This window comes from Pezoporus occidentalis, unplaced genomic scaffold, assembly GCF_034315485.1.
Source record: "Pezoporus occidentalis ecotype Australia unplaced genomic scaffold, CSIRO_AGI_Poc_V1 ctg159, whole genome shotgun sequence".
Classification (NCBI taxonomy): Eukaryota; Metazoa; Chordata; class Aves; order Psittaciformes; family Psittacidae; genus Pezoporus; species Pezoporus occidentalis.
Window position 1 is genome coordinate 2,801,179 of NW_026913415.1, and position 25,098 is coordinate 2,826,276.

At 40.5% G+C, this 25,098-nt stretch overlaps 2 protein-coding genes across 8 annotated transcripts in view; one reads left to right on the plus strand and one right to left on the minus strand.

The window, feature by feature from the left end:
* The window catches only part of NRG4 (neuregulin 4), a 49,375-nt gene extending 38,047 nt beyond the window's left edge, over positions 1–11,328 (plus strand). For all 5 annotated transcript variants that reach the window (XM_062612254.1, XM_062612259.1, XM_062612256.1 and 2 more), the window contains 3 exons: positions 5,687–5,836; positions 10,913–10,992; positions 11,088–11,328. In XM_062612254.1, the coding sequence (XP_062468238.1) occupies positions 5,687–5,836; positions 10,913–10,992; positions 11,088–11,104 (247 nt within the window). In that variant the 3' untranslated portion in view covers positions 11,105–11,328. The remainder of the gene's footprint in view (positions 1–5,686; positions 5,837–10,912; positions 10,993–11,087) is intronic.
* Positions 11,329–14,884: 3,556 nt separating this feature from the next.
* Positions 14,885–25,080, minus strand: FBXO22 (F-box protein 22). 3 transcript variants are annotated; one of them, XR_009963510.1, is made up of 8 exons: positions 24,937–25,080; positions 24,707–24,839; positions 24,397–24,484; positions 23,682–23,777; positions 22,525–22,689; positions 21,482–21,647; positions 18,924–20,361; positions 14,885–17,517 (listed from the first exon to the last, which is right to left on the minus strand). XR_009963510.1 is itself a non-coding variant. In XM_062612251.1 (7 exons), the coding sequence occupies exons 1-7, from the start codon at positions 25,035–25,037 to the stop codon at positions 19,932–19,934; spliced, it is 1,179 nt and encodes a 392-aa protein (XP_062468235.1). In that variant the 5' UTR covers positions 25,038–25,080; the 3' UTR covers positions 14,885–19,931. The 3 variants fall into 3 exon arrangements, 1 of the variants encoding a protein (XP_062468235.1); XR_009963511.1 differs by having other exon boundaries at positions 14,885–16,119; positions 17,393–20,361; XM_062612251.1 differs by having other exon boundaries at positions 14,885–20,361.
* Positions 25,081–25,098: the final 18 nt, after the last annotated feature.

Sequence of the window (25,098 nt, forward strand, 5' to 3'; positions counted from 1 at the left end):
AATGTAACGATCAAAATTGCATCATTCCTCAGAAATATGCTTTTTGTAGCATGGTAACAACTCAAGAGGCGCTGCTTACTTTTGGAGTTTCAGTTGCTTTTACCATTCAGAAATGAATATATGCACAAGGTGGAGATTTAACAGAAATAGCTGACCCACCCTACCCTGTGCAACATCAGCAGATTTTAAGTAGAGCTGATGTGCGTTAGAACATGAAGCTGCTCAGCTGCCATCTTCCCTCATCCCTTCCCTAACACTGAGCTCGTGCTCTCAGCAGCAGAAGACACACCTGTCACCATGAACAAGATGCACTTCAAACCCAGCGATGCTCAAATGTACTAAACAAATGCACAGCAGAATGGAGAAGGATGGAAGAGCAGCTGCCTCAGGTGTATCATAATACATGAAGCTGAAAGCTGTTTGCCTCAGCACCCAATGCACAGCTGTCCCATTAATTAATGCAGTGCAGAATTAAGCAAAGATTTTGTTCTCTGAGGGGAAGCTTTGCTACTTCCATTTTGTCTTACAAATGGCTGATTTCTGTGAGCCCTCTTTATTTCAGACAAGTACAGATGATACAAGGCCACGCACAGTTCCTCTGCTTCCGAGGGCAGTACACACAGAACTTTACAGTGAATGCTCTCCTTTTGAGGACAGGATCATACTCCACAGAAGGCAGTGCATTCAGGCTCAGTACTGCAAGAGAAAGAGGCACTTTGGAAATATCCCTGGAATTCCAGTGTACAGTTAAGGGCTATCTCTGCTTTCCCCTTCCTTTGCTTCTACCCCAATCAAATCTCTCCTCTATCTTTCCTATACTAATCCAATAAATCTTGTACAAATTCTTTCCATCACTTTCTGTATATCCTTGTCTGGCTCTTTCTCTGAGATGGGTCCTTCATTCTGTTTTCAAACATCCCCACAGATGACACACCTGCTGCGCTGTCAGCCTTCAGAATATACCCACTGCAAGCTGCCAGTGAAGGGCTTCCCACTCATCTGGGATTTTCTTCTTTCCCTGCCTCCCAGACTACACTTTCACATACCCCAGGCTCTTCTGAAAACAAAGTGTCCAATCAGTACTTTTCAGTTTTGCTTTTAGCTTGAAAGGTAGGAATGGAAGTCAGAACTCACACCAGAAGTATAGCCAAAAAAAGCCACTATTAAGATCTACCTTTAAAGGGACATAAAATATAAAATGGAACATTATATGTTTGAAAAATATTAGTGATCAGAATTAATATCACTACCAGATACACTAAAGCTTGCCATATAAACTCATAGCTAAGGCAGTTCTAGGGGAAAGAAACCCATTCTTTAAACTTCTCTCGAGCATTTTTGTTTAACTCCTTATGTATATGAATACAGCTTCAGAGTAACAGTTTTGAAACTCCTCTGAACAGAAAACTTTTTTAAAGGCTGCTTAGGGCTTCCAGTTAACTTTGCCACTGCTTATTCATTTTGACTTTAAATTCTTTTTCATACTTGCTGTGAAAAAGATAGCAAGTACATACATGATGCCCTTATAAGTGTATGGAATAGGATGATTTTTAGGAGCCTGCTACAGATGGAAGATTATGGTGATTTTGAAGCTCTCAGCCATGTAATCTGAATTGCTTTGACAAGCAGATAATTTTTCAGCTGTCTTCTTCTGCTTAGAGCTTTATATTTACATGAAAATAATTTTTATACCAAAAAGCATCCAGGTTTTTCCTGACTAAAGGAAGACTAAACAAAAACTAAAATCAAGACTCTCGTAGTACAGTCTTAAGCAATGGGAGTCTGTGTGCATGTTTGACTCAAATCCTACTTCCGTGTTTAAAGTCTGTCAGGTACTCGCTTATGACACCCACCTTAGAGTCTGCAAGAGAAAGAAACCTTCTTACATAAATCAGACACTTGCACTGTCTCATGAACCACATCTGCAAATGAGACAGCAGTAATGCCTTGTGTTATTGGAGAGCTATTATACTTACATTTTAATTACTGATCAGATTGTAAAGGATCAATATAATTGCAGACCCACTGGTCACCTCCTGACACCTCATCCAATGCAGTCTATTTCTTTCTACCTTGCATTGATGCTGATAAGGGTAGTTTTGATTAACAACCTATGTTGAAAGATTCTGTGGATTTCTTTAGGTGTATTATGTTAGTGTTTTGTCTCCAGCACAGCCCCTACCCTACTTTTGTATACAACAGTTAAGGCTGGCTCATCTCATCTGACAAGAGGCGGGTGTGTGCAGGCACCTGGGAAAGCAGAAATCTGGATGCTGTCTGCAAAAGGAAGTTTCTAGTCTCACAGCTTTACCTCAAACATTGGAGGCTGTTGTCTTTCGAATCTGATTGAACAGTAAATTGAAATTTCTTAGAGGAGGAAAGACCTTTATTCCATTTTAGAAATCAACTTCGGAATGCTGCATAGTTCCTTTTAAAGCCAACAGACAGCATGTGCTGAAACAGGAGGCTAAGAACATGCGGATGTTGTGCAATACCTGGCCTAGTGGCCAGATGACTCAGATTAGCACAACTCTGCCTTACTATAGCCTAGAAGCAGGCTTCTGGTTTTTGCACTCATTCATTCAAGTCCAGAAACACAGTTGCCTGCCACATTAACAACTACAAGTGTGTCATGGTTAACTTGAGCTCTACTTCCTGGCATCCATTCTAAACAAGTTAAACTGAGTTGCTATTGACTTTTAAGGCTGTGTATAGTAAGACTGACTGCCTCTATGAGACACTCTATAGATATCATCAGTCTGGATTATGTTCACAGCACAGTTGCTTGTTAGAGACTGCTTTTCTGTCTTGCTTACAGTCATTGTGACTGTAACTCCACTGAAATTATCAGAGCTCTGCTAATGCAACAGGATAAATGAGTTCCACTGCTAACTATCGAACTCTGCTTAGTTTCTTTCCCACTGGTTTTAGGAAAGGACTTACAGTAGAAACCTTTCCCTTTTTCACTTGTCTTAATCCATCAGCTGCTTCTACATTGAACATAGTACTCCCCTGTTCATACATTAGCATCAATGACTTCATGACGAGTATCCGAACACCTGGATTTTCAGAAATGCCCATACTGTAGCAGAGCCTGTTGCTAAGGTCATATTAGCTACGATTTTGTTTAAATGTTACCAAGAGACACCTCATTTCAATTTTCCCATTTCTATGCAAACCTCCATCATTTTCGGGTTACATGAAAATATTTTCTACATAGCGTGGAATCACTTTCAGCAAACACATCAGCAGGTCAGCCTAAAGAAAGTAGCTGGAAAGCTTTGTAATCCCTAATCCATTGCACACAGTCAGATACTATTGGACTGGCAAGTCATGGAAACCATGGTTCTAGAACACTTTTTCGTTACATCCCAGAAGAATTAATACGTTCAGCACTCAGGACATTTAAGTTTTAGTGTGGGTCTTTTCCTGTTTGCTATAACCTTGGACTCATACTGGCTATAGTTTCCCTCTTACCGTCTTAGGCTTTGTGGCTTCTTTCCCTCTCAAAGACTTGTGACTACCTTAAACATCTGGTTCTATTTTCTGTTTAGTAGAAAGTGGCTACAATCTCAGTGACCTTTTTGCTACACTGTCATCACATTCCCAGTTTTTCCTGTGGTTTTTACCAGGACATGAATATAGCTTCCATGCACTGCTCATGCCAACTCACATATCACAACAGTTCTCTAAGCCTGACCTTCTACCTAATCCTATATGCAACTCTCTCCAGCCAGGAGGACTGCCTTTTCTTCCTCTTGCTTCAGTTTTCTCTTAGGCTACTGACTTACCCTTTACAATCATTCTCTAGAACTTTTCCATAAGCCTTAATCTGATGCCAAAACCTATTTATTTTTTCTTCCTGTATCATTTTAGACTTACATCATTTTCCAGTTTTCATTGGTATTCAAGAATACTTCTATGAATTTTATATTCCATTTTCTGTCCCTGTTATCCTATTCAGCTCTCCAAAGCATTTCTCTCTTGCTTGCCAGAGAACAATGCCCCACTCAAACTACACTTCTATTCTTAAAGTATTCTACAGTATTTCAGAAATAGGCCACTGAAATGCCACTATACCTACAGTAAATATCTGGAATTATCTCCAGCAATCAGAGCAGTCTGCCTACCCTTCCTTCTCCCAGCAGTCAAATATAGTAACTCTGAAAAGTCTCACATCATCCTTAGCAAATGGTGGCTGTTTGATCACTTGCACAGCTTTAATATGTGATGATAATTACCTCTTTTTTAACTAGTGTCTAAATCTCCCATTTTATTTCCAAAAAGAAATGGTAGTAATTCTCCGTGCAATAGTTTAGACCAGTAGCACTGAGATAGTGGTCACTGTACTGGAAGCAATGCTGGGAGTCACATCAAGCACGCATGTTGGTATACTCAAGGTGATGCCTTTCTCTTACTTAGATATGCTAGACATCTTTCTTCTTTTTGGCAGTTCCTCCCCACTCCACCTTCTTATCCCTCATCTGAAATTATATCTTGCAGCTGCTAATGCAATTGCTTATGTCACCAATTATTATGACTTCAGTGCCAGAAATAGCAAGAAAGAGCAAGATCTTTAGCAATACAAATAGAGAAGCAAATTTACATACACAAAGGATATATGGAGAATGCAGTTATTGAATGAAGTGCTTCCCGTTTTCTGTAATGCTATAAATTCCTTAAGAAAACATAGAAGAATAAGTGCAAAATGTAAGACAAATGAAGACTGGCTGGCCCAGGGAAGTGGCTGAGTCACCATCCCTGAAGATACTTAAAAGACGTGAAGATGTGGCACTTAAGGATGTGGTTTAGTGGTGAACTTGGCAGTGCTGGGTTAATGGTTGGACTTAATCATCTTGAAAGTCTTCTCCAACCTAAACAATTCCATGATTATTTTTACTTCAACCTATCTATTTTTGACTCTACCTGAATTACTAAGCCATTAATTTTATTTATTTTTAATAAAATATCATACCATTTTACCATGGCAAAATACTATATTCATTTTAATCCTCCTTCAGAAAAAGTTTTCAGAGGCATTGTAGAGGCATTGTAGAGAAGACTTCAGAGGCATTGTAGAGAAGACTTTCAGCTACATCTCTCCAAGAGAGGGTCATTCACCAAGCATGTAACATGTTCTGGCATGAAATATTACACTGCATAAACTACTTCAGCAATTTAATGTGTACTGTGTTCCGATGAATTCCTATTTCTTTGATCTACTTAGCTGACAGTACTAGCTCTCCCCAAAAGAAAGCTAGGAAATTACATGAAAGAGGGAAAAGAAAGCGTGACCACTGCATGAGAACCAGTGGGATGGTGCAGTTAATACTGAAGAGGTGGATTTGATTAATTAAATTTGCCAGTGGAGGAGGCAGATGTAACTGCCAGGTACAACATTGTGAAGCATATTGCTGATCCAGTTAACATATTAAGAAAGATATGGTTTAAGATATAAACACAGTATAGATCAGAATGTAAACTTGATGCCCAACATTCCCATTTCTTTTGTTCCAGAAATGAGAGGTGAGTGGAAATTTCATAAGAAAACTTGCTGCAAAGCAAATACAGACCTTCAATTATGCTGTAACAAGTTCCAACCCCACTTAAGACCAAAAGAAGCCTTTGTGCTTTTCATATTAGATGACAAGTTGCCATCTAATCCCAATAAAACTTGGTTTCCCAGGTGTATTGAGAATTACACAGGAGCCCGCTGTGAGGAAGTTTTGCTGCCCAGCATCAAGTCCCAAGCTAAAGGTGACCTGTTTGCAGCTTTCTTGGCTTCACTGCTTCTTCTAGGAGTTCTTGTAATTGGAGCATTCTACTTCCTTTGCAGGTAAAAGTGCTTCAGAGTGCTGAAGCTATTTAATCAAGTAGAAATTTCTTCTGGTAATCATGTACTAATTATTTGAATGTAAAAGTATGTAATGAATTATCCATAAGGTTTGTATGGTTATTCAGCATAATTAATGTGGATTATTCAACCTGTTGCTTGTGATATTTTACTTACTGGCTTGCAGTATTCTCAATGTCTTTTCCAAGCTAGTACTTTCAGTTGCTTCGTAAAAAAGACACGCAGCACACCCATTTCTGAGAGATTTTCACAGTCTACCTAGAGCTAGTGCTAACAGTGCAAAACGTTAGACAACCCTTACATTGTTCAAAGATTGAGAAGTAGAAGCAAATTACTGCAGTGCTTTGAGATCAGAAACTGTTCCACTGCATCGAATTGCCCGCCAAACGAACTGGGGCCATTAGCTCCCAATTCCTTTACAACTTCTGGTTTAGAAAGGAAAACTAAGGAAAAATCAAATTCAAGAATAAACCCAGGTAAATGTTCATTAACTAACTAACATCTAGAACAAATCAGAATACTAACTCATTTGTCCAGGATGATGCATGTTTGAGTAGCAAGAAAACATCAGTGCTAGAGAGCAAGTGATGCAGCTTTGATTTTAGTAAAATTTCAGGAATATTAGGACTTCCAATGAAAACACACAAGTGGTTTCTGGGATTAAGTCAACATTTGATGCTGTACAAATATGAGTACACTTATACCAAACCCAAACAATCTTACTGTTTTCACTTACTCTCAGCATTCATGTGTGTAAATCAGCCTCCTACATCCCCTCTTGTTTTTTGAGTACAGCACTTTTTGTAAGAGCTCATTTCATCATATACTGTTAATACGCCTTTATGAGGCAACTTACTAGGCCCTGTAGTTCTTAACTACCACAGACTTGCAGCCACCTCCTCTTTCTCCTGTGCTGCATTTCTCCTTGGTTATGATACCCTGAGGTTCTTGCAATTCTGTTCTTTGCTCTCCCATAATCACATTGCTAAATCAACCTCTTTGATCAGTGCCTTTCAGTGAGCGACCTTTGGAATAGCTGGTCTAGTTTTACCTCAGCTGCTGTCATGGAAACCCACTGAATGCTAGCTTTTCCCATAGCTGAATATATTTAGAAGCAAGAGTATTTGATAAAACAGAGTTTGTATTAAAACCCCTCATTGCAGAGGATACCCCACTTAGTCATTTTAGTTAAATTAATCCTGTCTTAGCTGTGCAACACCATGCCAGCAATTCGCTAAACAACACTTGCAGATTACTATAAAGTTATTAGAATGGAATACAGCTTTAACTAAAGAAAAAGAATACTCAAGTCTCACAGAGGTACAGAGAGTATTCCTTTAGAAATAAAGCTTGTCTCCGAGAAGAGGAAAATAGCCTTCCGTGAGCAGAGACTTCAGAGAGTAATCTGTTAAAAGATTCCTTTCCTCTTGCATACAGTAAACTTAGGGGAAGGCTGGAGACACATTTACTGAGTTTTACAGGCAAAGAGCCTTGCATTACAAAGTACAGAAGCTGAGAATAGCAGCAATGACAGACCTGTGCAAGTCTTTTATGAGACAGTTGGAAGATGAACCCCAAGTACTCTACTTCTTCATAGGAAATCAATTTACTCGAGCTTTACCTAACTGGCAGAACAAGAAGCAGTGCCTCTTTATTAGAAACACAAAGGCAGCAACTCAGTCTTGACAGAGTTGCCCTTGAACCTCTCTTATGTACCAGACTAGCTGCGGAAATCTCATAAAACCATGTTCAGCTTCTTTATACTAAAGAAAAGAAATGTGACCAGCAGGTTGAAGCAGTCCTACAAAGGATGCTGGAGAGGGATTCTTCATCAGGGACTGTAGCAACAGGGTAATAGATTTAAACAGGGAAAGTTCAAATTAGATATCAGGAAGAAGTTCTTTACCATGAGGGTGGTAAGGCACTGGCACAGACTGCCCAAAGAAGTGATAAATGCTCCATCCCTGGCATTGCTCAAGACCAGGTTGGACAGAGCCTTGAGCAACCTGGTCTAGTGTGAGACATCCCAGACGATGGCAGGGGGTTGGAACTGGATGATCTTAAGGTCCTTTCCAACCCAAACCGTTCTGTTATTCTATAAAAGAACATTAGTGGCTAAAAGTTTTGTCTTACCTTTACACTTCAGAGGTTGATGTAGCACAATCATCTTCTGCTAGAGAACTCACCTGTAAGAGAAACACTTAACATGTAAAAGTCCTTATCTCTTGGCCAAAGTGACCAACATACAAGTCTCAAGTGAATGCTTGAGCCTATTCAGCTCTATAAACAAGGATTGTTGTTAGCAGCTGTCACTAATATATTTTTTTCCTCCAAAATTTGATCTAGCACAATCATAAGATTCTGGAAGAGGGTGGAATTGAGGCTTGTAAGGGTTAGCTGTGAGTTTGTGTCATCCTTGACTTGTCCTCTTCAAAGAATATAGTAAATTTAAAATGTTAAGAGAAATATCGTGCCAGCAGGTTTCCACTATTACACTTGATTAACAAGTATGCTCGATCCAGAATCAGAAAGCAGAGGTTTCTCCCCCACCATTGCATGTTAATAAGCATTTCTGTGGCTTTTTCAGCAGAGGATTCTAGTGCAGTTTTAGTGTACACAGTAATACAAGCTGGAGGGGTGCAAAAAGGAAGATATTAATTGGAGTTTAAGGTACAGAAATGGAATCTCTAAAATTACACATAAAATCTTTTAGAATTTAGGAGATCAGTGCTCTGTTTTCTTGTCCCTGTCATCACTTGTATCCCCCTGTATTTCCCTTCTAAGCTTTCTTCCTCTCAGTCTGCTTGGGGCACATTTCAGGACCAGGCATGTGCAAGTGCATTTAATGCTCCCTACAAACAAACCCATTCAGCATACGAGGGTGGAGAGAAAAGATTTCATTGCTCCACTTATATAACCAGATCATAACAGTGAAAGTAACCCATAAAAGAAAAGGGCTGCACAGAAAAAGCTCTGGGTGAACAGTGGGAAATTTCTCCTTTTATATTTAGCTGAGTCATCACGTATTTTATCAGGCAAGGATTTCCTTTTTCCAATCCATCAGCAATCTGCTGTTAAGCTGATTTCATGCTGTATTTGATTATTTACTAGGATTTATCAAGATTGTATGGTTTGGGAAAGCAAACCTACAAGGAGAAGAGAGAATCAAGGATAATGAAGAACCAGAATTTAAAAGGGCTAGAGAGTGAGAATGATGGAAAGCAGAACAAAATAAAGACGGGAAAGGAACCAAAGCTCTGAGAGAAAGGAACAGCAGAGAATGGAGGGAAGGGAGAGGCAGAAGTGGTCATGGACTGGTGATGAAAAAAAGCAGCTTAAAACTGGAAAAGATAAACAGTAGTCTCAGGTTAAACCTCCCACTGGAACCCACTGAGGGAAAGGCTGCTGTTGAGCTATCTTAGTCTCAGCCTGAGAGAACAGAATTATTTATGTAGTGAATTGAGTAGCTTTAATTGACTTTCTGAAAACATGATGAGGAATGTTGCTGCAAAGAAAAGACCCTGGTTTTGTATCTCCTCAAAGGTAAGTCTTGTAAAACAAATGTGTATCATTCAGCAGGAATTCATAAGAACAGTACTGTCACCCAAAATCAAGGTGAAAACCAGTTCAGCACATTAGCTTCCTATGTTACTTCATCATGTTTTCTCCAGGAATGTGTTATTTCATAGGCAATAAACATCTCTTCTCTGTCAAAGGGAGAATCCCAGTCTTCAAAGATCATGTTCAGTTCTGTTTGCCACCCTCCGCACAAGCTCAGCACATAAAACTATTGCTATTTCTAACTATTGGCATTCGCTAGAAGACAGCATCATGCCAACAATTTCATTTTAATGAAGATAGTCAAATATTTACATTGTGAATGTAAAACTTATCCACACATACATATTTTAAATCAGAACTGATTTTGTGAGAGTGATTTGCTGCTCAACACTGAAAAAATGCCTTGGATTAGAGTAGGCTTTTGTGTGTGTTTAGGCCCAGGAGCTGCATAACATGCTAGCAGAGCAGAGTGTATGGAGGCAGAGGAAATCCAGCTCTAGCCACTCTCTGTCTTGAAACAAACACGCACCCCATCAGACAGTGGCTCTGATAAAGCCTGTCAGTTTAACCTGGGGAAAACAGGAAAGTGTGCAAAAATCATTGCTATTACATTGTTACTGTGGTAAGAAATGGCAGATTTTGCTACAAGCATTTCACCTATCAGTGCAGGTCCATCTGGCCTGCCTTCTCCAGAAACATACTGTACACGAGTTCCTGGGAGAACAACAAGAAAGATAGCTGAGTAGCATAGATTTCACATAAACTAGCTTTTGTTTAAAAACATTATAAAGACCTGAATGCCACAGCCTAGAGGAATAGAGAAAACCCTAGGGAAAACTAAAATAAATCTGCAGTTCATTTCTATACCTTATTGTAAGTCCATGTTGAAATGCTACATTACCTGTAAGGTAAGCGTAATATTAATGAACAGGAACTCAGCCAGGCAGAACAACAGGGTCTAGGATTAAAGCCATTTAAGCTGTCCAAGACAACAGACTTTGTGGAGGAGGTATATCACCACAGGACACAAACTGGACAGAAAGGAGGATAGCTCGTGACTCTTCTCAAGAGAGCAGATGTCTAATTACTATTAAAAGAAAAGGAAAGAGACAGCAAGAGATCAGCTCTATTTAAAAGATCTGTTTCTCCTCAGGGAAGTGTGGAAAATAACACCTTAGTCATGTTTCACTTCCAAATGCTAACAGAGTTCATGATAAATACTTCGGTGATATCTACTAATTGCTTAAATAAAGACCTGAGAAACCAAACAAGAACTTGAACTTCAGGAGAGAAGACATGTAGTTCTGAGTGCTGTTCCTGCCTCTAATCTCTCTTTTTCTGCCTCAAATATGTGCTTCTAAAAAATGTTGAGTATTAACTGAAAGTTATTGCAGAAGATCCATGCCCCTTTTTCCAATGGAAGCATCATTCAATTCATTTGTCTCTTCTTAGATAACTTTCCTCCCTGACACCTGTTTTCTTGTTTCATATGGTCAGGAAAACTTCCATTCCAAGGACAAGTTCCTCACAGTATGGTGCCAACCTGGTTGAAACGACAAGCAGTAATGGCTGCATCAGTGAGTACATTTAAAGTTAAACAACTGGACTCCATAACGAAGGCAGGGGAGGATGTTTTCTTTCATTAAAATCATGTGTTTTGTTTATTTTTCAGAAATAATAACAGAGTAAAGCTTTAGAGTGGAAGAATGCTGGGAAAGCAACATGCAGAGCAACCCTAAGAACACAATAGTTGTAGAGGATGATGTCACAAGGAAGATGAGAGAAGAAAGTAGACTGAAATAGGAAGCTTACTCACATGTTGGACAAGACAAACTAAGATATAAAAAGTTGCACTTCCTGAGTTTCTGTGTTTTTTTGAAGGTGTATAAAATTATACAGAAATCACTAATTTATTTTTGCATTTTGTGAGATTTTTCATGGCAAGTTACTGTTCTCAACACCACAGAGGTAGAAGCATGAGATAATCTTAGGCTTTACTGCATGGAAAGAATGAAATAATCTTTTTTTCACTGCACAGATAATATGAGATAATGAGAGCAGTTTTAGCATGATGTATTACTCTGATTTTTTATAAGATTGTCCTTTTTCACAGTATTTCCCCAGAAGAGCTGAGGACTGTCTTTATTCAGTAGTTTATACTTGTGAAACACGTCCAGAATTTGGCTTGTTTCAGATGCACTTACCAGATCTAGGGCAGGGGGAAAAGTACCTTTCTCCTGGTGACTACTTCTGACTTTCTCTTTAAATAGTAAGAAAACAGGAGGCCGAGGTATCACTTCCAGTGTATTGGCCAGCTTGCTGGCACAAGATTTGAATTCAAATTAAGAAAATATTAAGAAAAGAGACTGGCAATGGTTAAAAGAAGTTTCCTAGGCAGAGTATTTACCCTTTGTCTGGTGTATGTCCCTAATATTAAGCAAGGCACCTTCCTTGATGGTTTTAATTTTGTCTTACTTTCTTCTGAAATTCTCCCTACTGAGGGAGATTTAAACCTTACCTTAAATTTTCCAGTTCATATTTCGGATACTAGAAGTCAGGGATTGTATTCATCACACAATATTACCCAGACAGGTGCCTTGGCTGAACAAGTACTGCCTTCTCTAAAGATTTATTTGTTTTATTCATATAACCATTTGTTGATCATCCCAGTATATTATATATCACTCTCTGGTTCCTTACAGGATTCCCTTACTCAGACAAAGAGCAGCCAAACGACATGGTCCATCTCTTTTTCTGCCTTGACAACACAAAAGGACTGTTTGGTTAGCCAGAGGCACAGAAAATGTGAATTGAATGATTCTCTTTTCAACACATTTCTAGCACTGGACGTTGAAATCAGCATAAATCAGAAATGTTTCCATAATGGCACATTACCTAGCAGCTCACTATATTGGATTTTTAAGGTTGTATTGAAGAGAAAATTAACTGAGAAAACTTCAGGAATTCAAAGAGGAGAAAATGCAGGACGCAGATTTCTTATGTCTGAAATAAAGAGTCTGGAGGTGTATAAAAGTATAAGGAGACAGAAAATGTGGAACAAGCTTCTATTCCTAGGGTGTCTACTACACGCTCTAGTGGGTATTTTATATGAATATAAACAAAATCACAGCAAGGCAGAGAAGAAAAGACATGCTGTTACAGTGTATAAAGTGAGAAGTGCAAGTGAAATCTGTATTATAACAGCTATTAGAAAACAAAACAGGAAAATACATTACCTTCACAGGATTCATGGCAGAGAAGTTGGAGTCCAAGTTATAATTCAGCATCTGAAGGGAGAAACTGAGGGCAGTAAATCAAGTAGAGGACCTGATCCAGAGATTAAGTTACATAAAGCACTAAAAGGTCACTTTCTCTCCAAATTAGCCAATTCTATATGCTATTTCCTGGACTTCAAACATTTAGCAGATACTCTGAAAAAAGCTGATAATAGTCTTTTAAAGACTAGGAAAGATGAAAGCGGTTTTTCATCACACAGGGACATGCCACTGTTAAACAGAGAGTTTAGGAGACTTGTAGCAGTGCTGACAACTACATTAGAATCAGTATTACCTAAAGCATTTTGCACAGCCTCAGTGAAAAGTAGTCAGAGATGACTGCTGTTAGACAACTTCCATACATTATTGATCATGAGATGTTCAGACTTCATAATGTTCAAGTCTGGTATACTTTGTTCATTGAAGAAGGAAAAGGCTTGTGGCCATCTTAAGTGGAAATTCAGGAAAGAAATATTAATAGAAGATATAAGAAATAAATGGCCTGAAGATGTACTCTAGAAACTCTTAGATCCCCCTCAGCTTTCTAGACAGACATGGTGTAGTTGTTCACTGTTACCAAGCTTGTTTGCATTAGATGGGAAACAATTTGTACAAAAAGTGAGAATCAATAAACCAAACCCATGCTTTAATGCAAGCTGATTTATGAAACACTGTTATCTTTGAAGCAGATACTATTAGCAATTCAGACTGCTTCAAACCCATTGCACTGGAGAATATTTCAGCTTCTAAAATTATTTCAATACACAAGCTTTGTGAATATGATGTTCAGGTCAAAATGAGATCAGGCTACAAATCCATTTTAAGGTGGTCAAATGCCACAGAAAGCACATGGTAGTCAATATTACATACAATTTAATAAAAGAGTACAACACTTTCTAGTGACTCCTGCTTACAAAATTAAGGAAGCAGTCCTGTGAGCAATAAAGCTAAGGAAACACTGATGCCAATGGATCAAATCTTGTGGCTGGAGTCACTGGAGCCTAAATAAGCGTTATGTGTATATGCAGGGATGAGTAATAGGGTTCCTCTTCTCTGCTTGACTCCTGTTTTCATGAGACATAAACCCTCTTGTCTTTAAAATTACCTCTCCACCAGCTAAAAGGTTATGGAGGGAAGTAAAGACTGATTTTCTAGGAACCTCCGCTAACATAATTACACAACAATTATTAGTTATGGCAAAAATTCTTTTATACCTGAGGATCATGTTTTCCTTCCAGAATCTTGTAGCAAAGATCTCTTCATAATGCACTGCAAAAATCTTTTGATGACTTTCAGAACGGAATGCCAGCCACTACCAGGAAATCTCTTTATAGACCTAAGTAAGAGGTTGCTTTTATGTTACTCAGTATATAATGGTATTTCATTAGTAGCCCAACCAAACACTGGGGCTAAAGGAGGACAAACAGCTGTTCAAAGAAAACAAGAGTATTTCTCTGCTGTGTAGTCTTTTGATTTATATTAAGTTTTAAGCAGGAAGGGGAAGTACATTTGGCAGTACTGCCTGTTCTAAAGGTACTTTCAATGTTGTGCAACCACTTCACAATTTACTGCAGAAAAAAACAAACCAGAAGAAATGGGTGAGAGAATTTATCCCAATAGATATGGTGTCTGTGCCACTGCTTTCTGTTGTGAGTGTTCTGATGGGAGCAGAGTTCAGGCAGGAAAGGAAAGCAGTTGAGCTTACCTGAAAGGCTAAGGCTGTTACGTGTTCAACATATTCTGTGTCAGGAAATATGTACCTAGAAGGAACTGCCCAGGGAGAGGGAGAGCTTTAGCCAAAACTGACATTGTGGTTATGAATTTAACATCGGACACCCAACAATTTCACATTAAAAAAATGAAAGAAAGCTTTTAGTTAAATTCCCTTGGTATTAACATCCTTTCAGATTTAAAAGACATCAAGCTATGTTGAGTGAAACCTGAAAAGACTGTGTATTATTTTGGTCCAGAGTTTTCACTTGTGCCATGCTCATATTTAAACACATATCTGCATAAGGTTGGGGAGAAAACCTAGACCTAAATTGTGTTACAATTCTCCTGCAATGTTACTTAGATTACCAGGATGCACACGTTCAGTGTATCTGGCCTAGTTATAATGCCTTCTTTTGACATCTATATACTTAAAGAGGTGGAATATTCCCACATCATGGATTATACAGAATAATCCAAAGAATCCTGATAAATTATTTGCTTTATTTAGGGGAAAATGAGCAAACAAAAATTCCCAAGCATGACGCATGTTTAAAAAACCCCCTGCCCTTTTCATTCTTGCATGTAACATTATCTGTTTGTGCTTATCCAGAGCCTGCTCTTGCTTTTCTCATGACTGTAACCTGTTCAACATAACCTGTACGTAACGTGAGAGATCAATTTCAGGATAGCAAAGTGCCAAATATAAATTGTGAAACACTGCCGGGCCGGTCGCCACATACACAGTTCCATGGTTTGGGACAGATGCTCCATGAAACCTTTCATCAGGAATTATTTCTGTAGCTAGCTAAGGACGTGTAAACAGAACTTGCAGCTGCAGAACCTAAACTAACAAGGAGCTACTGCTGTTTTCATCCCCCGAGTTAAAACTACAACCAATTTCTAAACGCACCTCTTTGTCAGTTTGTGTAATATGAACATTCTTTTCAATGCACATTAAAAGAGACTGTTTTCAAATTGTCCTATCAATGTAAGTGATGGTATTTTGAGTACAACTTCCGCACAGGCAAATGATGGGCTGCAAAAACGTAGGTGAGTGGCATTTCCTAACGGGACTGTGTAATTGGAATCTATATTGTATGTTCTCTGTCACAGAACTCAAACTATTCAGTCATTTTTACCTGATCTGGAGATTCCAGGAGAGTTCTGGTTCTGGGAGGATTTGTTTGCTCTCACTGTTGCCATACTGAGAACTCAGCTAAAATGAGCTTATTTTAAAAAAGCTGTTTCCAACTCTTACAGCTGTGAAAATGTATCATGAAAAGGTGACATGACCGCTGCTGATTTAGTGATGTGAATCACTCCAAAACATTCTGAGAAGTCTGTGCTACCTGCTAATCTCAGTGAGGATCTAGCTGTGAAATGTAACGACGGCAATTTTGGGAACAAAGTTTTTGCTCCTAAATTATCGAAGTACTTGAAAAAAAACAAGCCAATTAGCTATTAGCTATTTCTCTGCTAATACTTCTAATGTAAGTAGCTAGGTAATATAATTTCAGTGTGTGAACTTGTATTTGTTTGACTTAAAACTGTGGTCCAGGCCCAAAGCACACCACCAGCATCAGCACCACCAGCAGAAGTGAGCTGTTTACATGGCTGCATACCTTTGAGCCTGCAGTTCAGAAGATAAATTCCAAACACCCTCAAGACTAATCCAAAACAGCCTCTTCTGGAGCCTGTATCTGGCTGAGAAGTGGGCTTAGGAACAGGGAAAAGTTCAAGTAAGAAATTCAATAGTTCATTTCACAATTTTGAAAAGTAAAGCACATGACAATGTGCTGGAGTTTGTATTTGAATAATGTTCCATTAACAACAGAATTAGAGCCTAGCAGTTACCTCATCTACTTTTGCGAACACAAAATCCAACAGCTGTATTAAGATGGAATGTGTTTTAGAGATACACAAAACCCATACAGTAGAAAAAATAATCTTCCCCATAATGTTATAATAAAAATAATCAGACAGCTGGGGAGATGATTGTTTTCTTAATGTTTGCAGAGAGCTCAGAGATTATAATATAAAAGACCCAATAAAAGACCATTTAAATTAACATGTTTACTATCTGTAACTTCTAACCATGAAAACTTCCAGATCTCGAATGTTATTTTCCTGTGTCATTCCACTGAGCAACACAGAAGTAGGCATCTGAACAAAGGTGTTTTAGCTTGTTCTCTCATTTGGCCAGACAGTAGGTGTTCAAAGAACTTCGGATGATATCAAAGTTAGTGTCTTACATGAAAACGAACTTTCATAAATATGAAAGCCAACAGAGTTACTTCTAGTAGAAATAAGTTCTCCATTTTTAGACAGACAAAAATAAACTAAGGAAGGAGGCAGGGATAGTGATGCCAAGAGTTTCTAGGTAGACTTTTAACTAAATACTAAGAATCGTATCTAACCACTTGTGTTTTCAAAATTCAGTCTGAGGTTTAATATTTTTGTCAGCCTTCTCTGAAATGCAAAGTTGGGTTGCATATTTACAGGTCTTGGTAAACTGTTCCCAGCCCAGGGGCATGATTCAGTGTCATTCATCTGTTGAAATAAGGCTTGTTCCAAAACCAACTTTGGTCAAAACAAACCTGCACAGAGACTAACAAACCTCAAGTTAATTATCTCTGCAGTTCTCAACTGAAATTGCTTTCTGGCAGTACAGTTGTAACAATATAGCATAATTTGCCTCCTCTTTATCAAATTATTCTTGCTTTCTTACAACTGCACATTAGCAAAACATCCTATAATGAGGGGATTATTTGGATTAGTAACTATAAAATAAAAATTACAGTAATAGTTGTATGTTTGGCAATTGCTGTTTTGGTTGTAAAAGTATGAGGTTATACACCACCCAACTTGCCTGTTATTTTTTGTACTTTGAAACATACAGTCCATTTAGTTGAATGATGTGCAAAAAAAGTAAATGTGCAACGAAACATTATCCATATTCAAAATATGGGGGAAAAAGAATGTCTTTTACCTTTTGTCAGCAAAACCATCACTCCTCCCTGCAGGTCTTGTGACTTTTTTTCTTAACAAAATCCAGTTGTTGTCACTTAGGGATTATTTTCTCTTGGTGGAAATATACTACCATCAGCACTGTAACTGCAGACAATTATTTTTAGAGCAGTCCCACTATTCATGTTTGCCTCACTTGCTGAATATTCATTTAACTAGCTTTGTCCACTTTAAAACCTCAAGGTTATTTTTTGAATGTTAAAGGTATAAATTATTGCACTGCAAAATGTTCTATTGGTTCAAAGCTCTGCCTTTTGATAAGTGCACCCTTTAAGCAAATATATTTTGCTTTCAGTCAGTTGTGGTGGTTGAATTGCAAATGACGGTGTGGAGACAAAATGAATTTGGATAACGAAACACTTTAATCACAGATGTTGCAATTTTATTAATTACATTACTTCCCTGTCATTTGGAGGACATGACGCAGTCTGGGAGGCACAGCATAGCGGTTCCAGCCCTGCAGTGCATGGTTCTGGGGTCCCTATGGCTCATCCCCACTCCCTAAGATTGAGGAGCTGATCTGGGTCTCTGGTGCCGGCTCTTGGGGTTCCCCACCACCCAGCATCTTTTCTGTACTGTATGTTTACCTCTTAAGTGTCCTCAGCTACAGGACTGGGAGGCCACAGGACCTTGCTGATGATCAGTCCCTTCAAGCCAAACTATCATTGCCTGTTTCACTGCACCACTGCTGGAGCTCATCATCTGCCTCTTCAGACACTTCCAAATGTGTTTGCACTGTTGCTCAGGACACGTGGTTGATCATACTTCACCTACTTGTACTACTACAAAAAGTTAGTTAAAGTTCATTGGCTTACATTGGTAGTGATGCTGACTAACCTGAACTCACTGCTGACGGCAAGCAGAATCCTGTTAAACACGTAGCTTATGCAGACAGAAAGGGCTGGACATTACATTCTGACTATGCTAAAAAAACATATCCACCTCCCACTGAGAGGCTTCTATTCAAGCATACTCCATTTCCCAATACCTTTCCTAATGCAGCAACTAAACGTTTCCCAGCTCACACCCACACTTACTAATCTCCTACACCTAGGAGGCCATGGGGAATTCACAACTCATTCTCTGTCTTCTAATTAAAAAAAAACCTAAATATCATCAACTTAGCCATGGGAAAGTGCTGCCTGTGGGCAGCACCCACTGAAGGCAACTCTCAGGACAGACAGGCTTCTACCTCAGCTTCTTAGGCCAGCGTCAGGGAAAGTTTTAACTTCATATGGGCAAAAAAATTGCCAACTGAGGTCTTACTTGCTAGATCTAAAGAAAAATACTGTTATTTTATTGTACAACAACAGCTAAGTACTTTCTTTTTACTATGCTGAAAAGGGGCCAGCTGCCCAATCTGGAATTCCTGTGTGTGGTAGAACTGATCTTATTTTCATCTAACTCTATTAATAAGTGAAAATAAAAGAGAGAAAAGAATTAAAAACCAAATATATTATTAGCTGTAGTAAGACTATAATGAATCTACTCACTTGAACTCTGCAATACTGCATTCCAGCTGCAGCAATCAAACCTGGTGTAAAAGCACAGGAAAAACATGGAAAAGCCCAAGTCTTGTTTAAAGGCTCTATACTAACAGAACAGAGCCAGATGGTGCATGCCCTGCAATTTCAAAGTAAACCAACTTTTTAAAGCAACTTAAAACATATCAGGTAGTCTTAATGTCTTAACTTTTAGCACTCTGGATTTATAAGTTTGTAATAGAGAGCATCACACCGCAAGAGAATCTAAAAGGCAACCAGTACATTTTGATTGGGTAAAATTAAATACAACATGACTGAAACTGCTGGTACACACAACGTATCAGACATTATTCTAAACCAACTATTTAAGACAACTGAAATTCAGTTCAAGTTGGTGAGACAAGTTGAGCTTGTAACTGGACATTTCCTTAAATCAGAGCTTTTTCTCTAAGAATGGAGGGCAAGGTACTTTTAGGTAGTTTCATCTTTATTTAATGAACACTTTGTTATTTTCCTCTAAAGATTTTCATTCATTTTATCTAACAAAACCATTTGGGTTTGTAAATAGGATTCCTGGCAGGTTGTGCATCTCTCTTGCAAAAAAAATCCAGGAAATGGTGGATTCTGTGCATCAGTATTTCAGAGTGCAGCAGCAGTTTTTCTGGACTGTTTTACATACATAAATAGAGCACATCAAAGTACCAATTCATTCTACATGTTGTACTTGGACTCCAACTGCCATTTGTGCAAACCATCTCCACTTGGGAAGAAAGAGGCTTTCTTCAATTGCAGAATTCCATCAAATACAACTCACCTGCAATTCAGATGTGTACACAAAATGCAAAGCTTTCTTGCAGGTATCTTATATTAAACTCTATTCCAACTACAAGATTTGATAATATTACCAAAAAGATGTTTGCATTCTGGAAGGCGCTTTGCCTGCAAGATGTCCACTCTTCCACGCTTCTCACCTTTCTGGAGCGAAACTAACAGCTCACTGAAACATTAAAAACATATTTATGCTTGGTTTGCTTTAGCTGACCCAAGATGAATAAGAGTCATAACGGTAGTGTAGCCATGAAGCAGGTTATCCTTTATGTCATTACATTCTCTTAATACGAAATTCCCAGTAACTATTCGATCACATCCTATTTCCCCATGTCCAAAGAAGCCAAAGAGGGGAACGTTTGGAAAAAACTTCCTAAATGCATCTGCTTCCATATTCCTTTTGGTTTTATAATGCCGATATCCTCTGCCAACACACGCAAACATGAAGCCAATGGTGTTATGCTCAGGGATATTTGCTGCTTTGAGACGCTGCATGGCGGCTTCTGCTGTCCTCTCATCAGCTACATCCTGGTCTAACAGAACAGTGGCACTCTGGATCTGGGGACCGCTGAAAGCCAGCCCAACCACACCGCAGGCATCGCCGGGCTGGGCATTGTTACTGAAAGGCAACAGGCACCGAGTTAGAGAACACCCAGGGAGACCACTTCAACCTGAATAAAACCCTGCTGTGGCAGAAGCAGGTTTCAAAGCAGACCAACATCCTGTGAAAGCCACACAGTCAGAAAACAAATCAAAACCTTTATGTTTGGAATTTTTTTTTCCTCCCCTTTTTAATAACTTTTCACAAGGAAAAATTTTCACATCCATTACTAGGGATTAAGCATATGCCTACCTTTCAAATACATGCCAAATTCAGCAGTTTGTGTATGTTGCAGCTCTCTAATTCCAACTAAACGAATAGTTAAACTTCAGACACAAAGATACTCAGCATTTACATATCAATCCAGGGCAGCAGTCGGTAATGGCTTCAGATTTACATTAAGTCTGCCTGGTTAGGCAGGACACACTAGTTTTAGCAGTTACCTACTTACGCTTTATTAGCACTAACTGAAAATACAGCCAGCTCTCTTAACTGAAGTAATGCCACAGCCAGCATAAGTCAGATGCAAGAAAAATGTTGGTATTGCTATGGAGTCCAGATCTAGGCTGGCACGAGAGGAGCCTGTGTCTGTGTCTGCACTGCATGCCCCAGCACTGTGCACTCCAGTGAGGATGCACCAGCACATCAGATGGCACAAAGGGCTCACTCTGTGCAGCAGAGCAGCTGTAGCAGTGGAAGCCCAAACCTGCCCTACAGGGATGCTGGCAAGGGAAACAGTTTAAACTGGATGAGATCTAGCCGGGTGCTGTGAGTGCTATGTCCTTCAGCAGTGGTGGCATATTAGGTGTGCTCCTGGAGCACACCAAACCCAGGCTGATGGAGAAACAAACTGTTCACATGAATGGTCTCTGTAACAGCAAGTGATACACATAGGGCAGCTGATGCTGACAATCTCCTTTGCCAGGAGTTCCTCATAGCTGTGTTTCCAGAACCCTGTTTGCAATACAAAGTTTCCAGTGAGATGACAGTGTAGCAGCTAGACTCCATCTCTCACAAAAACTAATTATTTTACTGCTGTTAATGGACATTTCTAATATGACATAACTAAATGGCTACGGCTTCTGGAGTGTTTCTTCCAATTTAAATCTTTACAATTTACCTTGAGAAAGATACCTACTTCTCAGAGGTCAATGATGTAAAGCTCTCCACTTGCCCCCCAGCCAGGATGATACTTTTTTCATTCAAAGGATTGACTATTTGATGCAGAAATCGAGTAGCTCCAGGCTTCCAGGAGTTGTAGCCAAACAGAAGAACCACCCGGAGATCTGGGTTATTCTTCAGACCTACAAACAAAACCACAAACGCCAATCCTCTTACCATTTTTAAATCCTGCTCCCTAAAGCCAACCATCCCAGTGTCTCCTCAAATGATACATTACACCTTTAGTAATGGCCTTTCACTGCTGCAATTTTCAAAGCAAGATAGAAACTGCCCCAGCATTCAGGAGCTGGGCTGCATTCCTGACCTAAGTGAGAATTTCTGAACAGAATCTAGCAAGGAAAAACAACTACATCTGCTTCCTAAAGCTTTCTGCTTCTTTACCATATGTTTATACATTATTCAAGAACCACCACAACACAGCAAATATCTTTACCTGAGAACTAAATAAATTACACACATCAGACAGTTGCTTACCCCAAGGTAGAAACTGCCAGACCCCTAGAAGACTCAAGAAACCCTTATTGTATTACTCTTCATAAATGACCTACCCTGCTAAGGACACAATGTGAAGAATTTAACAGTGCTGTCCTCTGTTCTGTCTTTCTTTGGTACACCACCAAATGACCTAAACGCAAAGTTGTTTCAGAGAAGAAGAGAAGCAGCTCCTGCCTACTCCTTTCTAAACTGTAATGACAGGAATCATTCCTAAGGGGAGAGACTCATTCATCATTATTTTTTACTAACTAGAGACTGCTCAAAACTTAACAGCTCCGCTGGCAAACTAAGTGAGGTAATCCAAGACCAATACTCAGGATAACTTGACCTTAATGCTCCACAGACAGGAAGAACGCTGACACATAATTACCAGCTGCAGCCCTACAGAGTGCTCTATGAACGAAGTTAGCACAGAAGCTGTTGGTTCCACGTGTTAACTCCACACTGGCACTCAAAAGAGGAATACAGTAATCCAGAACAGCCCAAATAAAGAGAAGAACGTACCTGCTTCAGCAAATTTGCTTTCATCAAAGACCCTGTTCTTCACATCTTTAGAAAAATGGAAGGTATGAATTTTTACCCCATCAATTTTGGGAAACAACAAAGCAAACCCAGCTTCACCCTCTTCGATTTCTTGAGGTTGATTGCTGCTTGAACCCATCGGGGTAACTACAAAGATACAAAAGCAGACATCTTGTGTTGAGTGATTCTAATACTCTCATGTACACTAAAACAGATTAAGAGGCAGAACAGCTTAGGTGATGTAAAATATGACAGCTCATTTCCATAGCAACATACCCAATTAACAACTGTTGTGATATTTTTGGTTGATGCTTTGGAAAGATGAAGCATGCAGGAGTCCTAGATTGTGCTCAAGTCACTTTGGACACAGAGACACGGATATACGTAGACACTTCCCCCAGCCACAGCAAATATACAACAGTTGGAAAACAAGCACTGTACAATACAGCTGTCTCAGGCCTCCCTGCCAACTTCTGCAGGCACGCAAACACACACAGATTTTTAACACACAAGCATGTGATGACAGTATAGAGCAAACTGACACAAATACTGGGAGCATATTACTGAATTATGCTAGTAACAACAATCAAATACCCTATGTATGCTGTGGGAAGAGAATTTGAGATGAGAAACTAAGAAAAAGCTTTGCGATAATAAAAAAGTGAAACAGTAGAAAACAGACTGCCATGGGAGGCTGTGAATTGTCCAGAGTTACTGAATATGCCCTCTGTTAGACCATAACACATGGGTACATACTGAGGATGTCCCATATGATTAATCACAGTATATGAGACTGAAAAATACAGAAAAATCCAAGAAACACCCAACTATTACATTAAGGTGCCAGCAGTAAGCTGGCTGCTCAATTAAATCAACCCTTTTAATTAGAATGGCATCAGACAAAGTAAGAATTTAAGCTCCACGTGACTTAACAGCAACCCTGTGACCTCCTTAAAATCCGAAGGTAGCACTGACAGAGGTGGGAGCAGAACATGGAAATCAAAGTGAGAACTCTCCATCAGTTTAGGACTATGCTTTCAAAAGCAGAGAAAACTGTGACAAACAGCACCCGGCAGAGAGCTGTGATACACCAAACACCTTCAAACTGTCTCTCACAGAATCACACATCTTCCTCCTACCTACAATCCCTGGAGTGACCAGTCCAAGAACCTGACATCGCTTTGGCAACAGTTTTTCAAGTGCAATTGCTGTTTCTTTACTGTTTCTTTTCCTGGCTGTTAAAAAAAAAAGGCAGAAAGCAAGTGAATTGTTCTGATGGGTACTGAGACAAACCCTGCAGCAGTCCCATGCTGCCCATCAGTGGCTGTCCCATTAACAACATGGCAAACCTGCACTAACCAGGAGGAGCAAACAGAACCTGTATCCCCCAGAGAGTGGGAAAGCAACTCATCTATGTAACAAAACATGAGATGTGCTTCACGCAAGTGCAATACTACATGGTTGCAGATTTTACTGCAAAATATCTACTTTCCCCGGAAATTCAAACTCAGAATCACAGAATCAACCAGGTTGGAAAAGCCCTTTCAGCTCCTCCAGTCCAACCGCTCCCCAGCACTGCCAAGGCCACCACTAACCCATGGCACTGAGGCCTCGTCCCCACGCTGTGTGAACACTTGCAGGGACGGTGACTGCAGCCCTGCCCTGGGCAGCCTGTTCCAATGCGTGAGCACCCTGTGGGGAAGGAACTGTTCCTCAGCTCCATCTAAACCTGCCCTGGTGCTGGTTGAGATCACTTGTTACACGGCAGAGTACCTCGGAGCATTCCCTTTCAGATGGCTTTCCGCTCTGTGCGCCTCAAGCATTTCGGGGGGGAGGGGGGGGGTTATGTGTTACCTTTCTTCTGCTCGTGACACTCCTCATGCCCGCTGAAGGTTTCCGCATCGGCGATGTACAGCACGGTCTGGGGCAGCACATGCACCTTCTGTATAGGGAGAGGAGAAGGAGCAGGAGGAGGAAGAGCAGGAGGCTGAGGGCTGCTCACCCAGCGCCCGCTCCGCAGGGCGGGCCCCGGCGGCTCCTCAGGCGGGACGAGGGCTTGAGGGAGCCCCCCCACCCCTTGAGGCGCGAGCCCCCTGAGGCGGGAAGCCCCCCCCCGAGGCGCGAGCCCCGCGCCCCTCAGCCGCGCCCGCGCGCACGGACCCACCTCGAGCTCGCGGGCCATGGCGCGCACCAGCGCGTGGCTGTCGGCGGGGCCCGGCTCCAGCGCGGACACCCAGGCGAGGCGCTGCCGTGCCCGCAGGATCCGCCGGGCGCACTCCCTCCACAGCCGGCACACGCTGCGAACAACAGCACCGCGGTCAGCGGGGCCGGCCCTCCCTCACGGCAGTACTCATACCCCAACCCCCCCCCCCCCGCCCGGCCCTCGCCCCTTACCAAGCGGCGCGCAGCAGCGCCTTGGTGGGCAGGAAGCCGAGGACGCGCTCCACCACCTCGGCCAGGTTGCTGAGGACGAACCCGCCCTTTGCGGCCTCCATAGCGGCGCCGCGGCCTCCCCTGCCAAGCCGCGGCCACGGAGGTCCCTGGCGCACTTCCGGC

Coding starts and splice junctions, on each gene's coding strand:
- FBXO22 (XM_062612251.1), bottom strand. CDS start 25,037: ATGGAGGCCGCAAAGGGCGGGTTCGTCCTCAGCAACCTGGCCGAGGTG. Junction 24,840..24,936: donor GCGCTGCTGCGCGCCGCTTG/GTAAGGGGCGAG, acceptor TGTTGTTCGCAG/CGTGTGCCGGCTGTGGAGGG. Junction 23,778..24,396: donor GTGTCACGAGCAGAAGAAAG/GTAACACATAAC, acceptor TTTTTTTAACAG/CCAGGAAAAGAAACAGTAAA.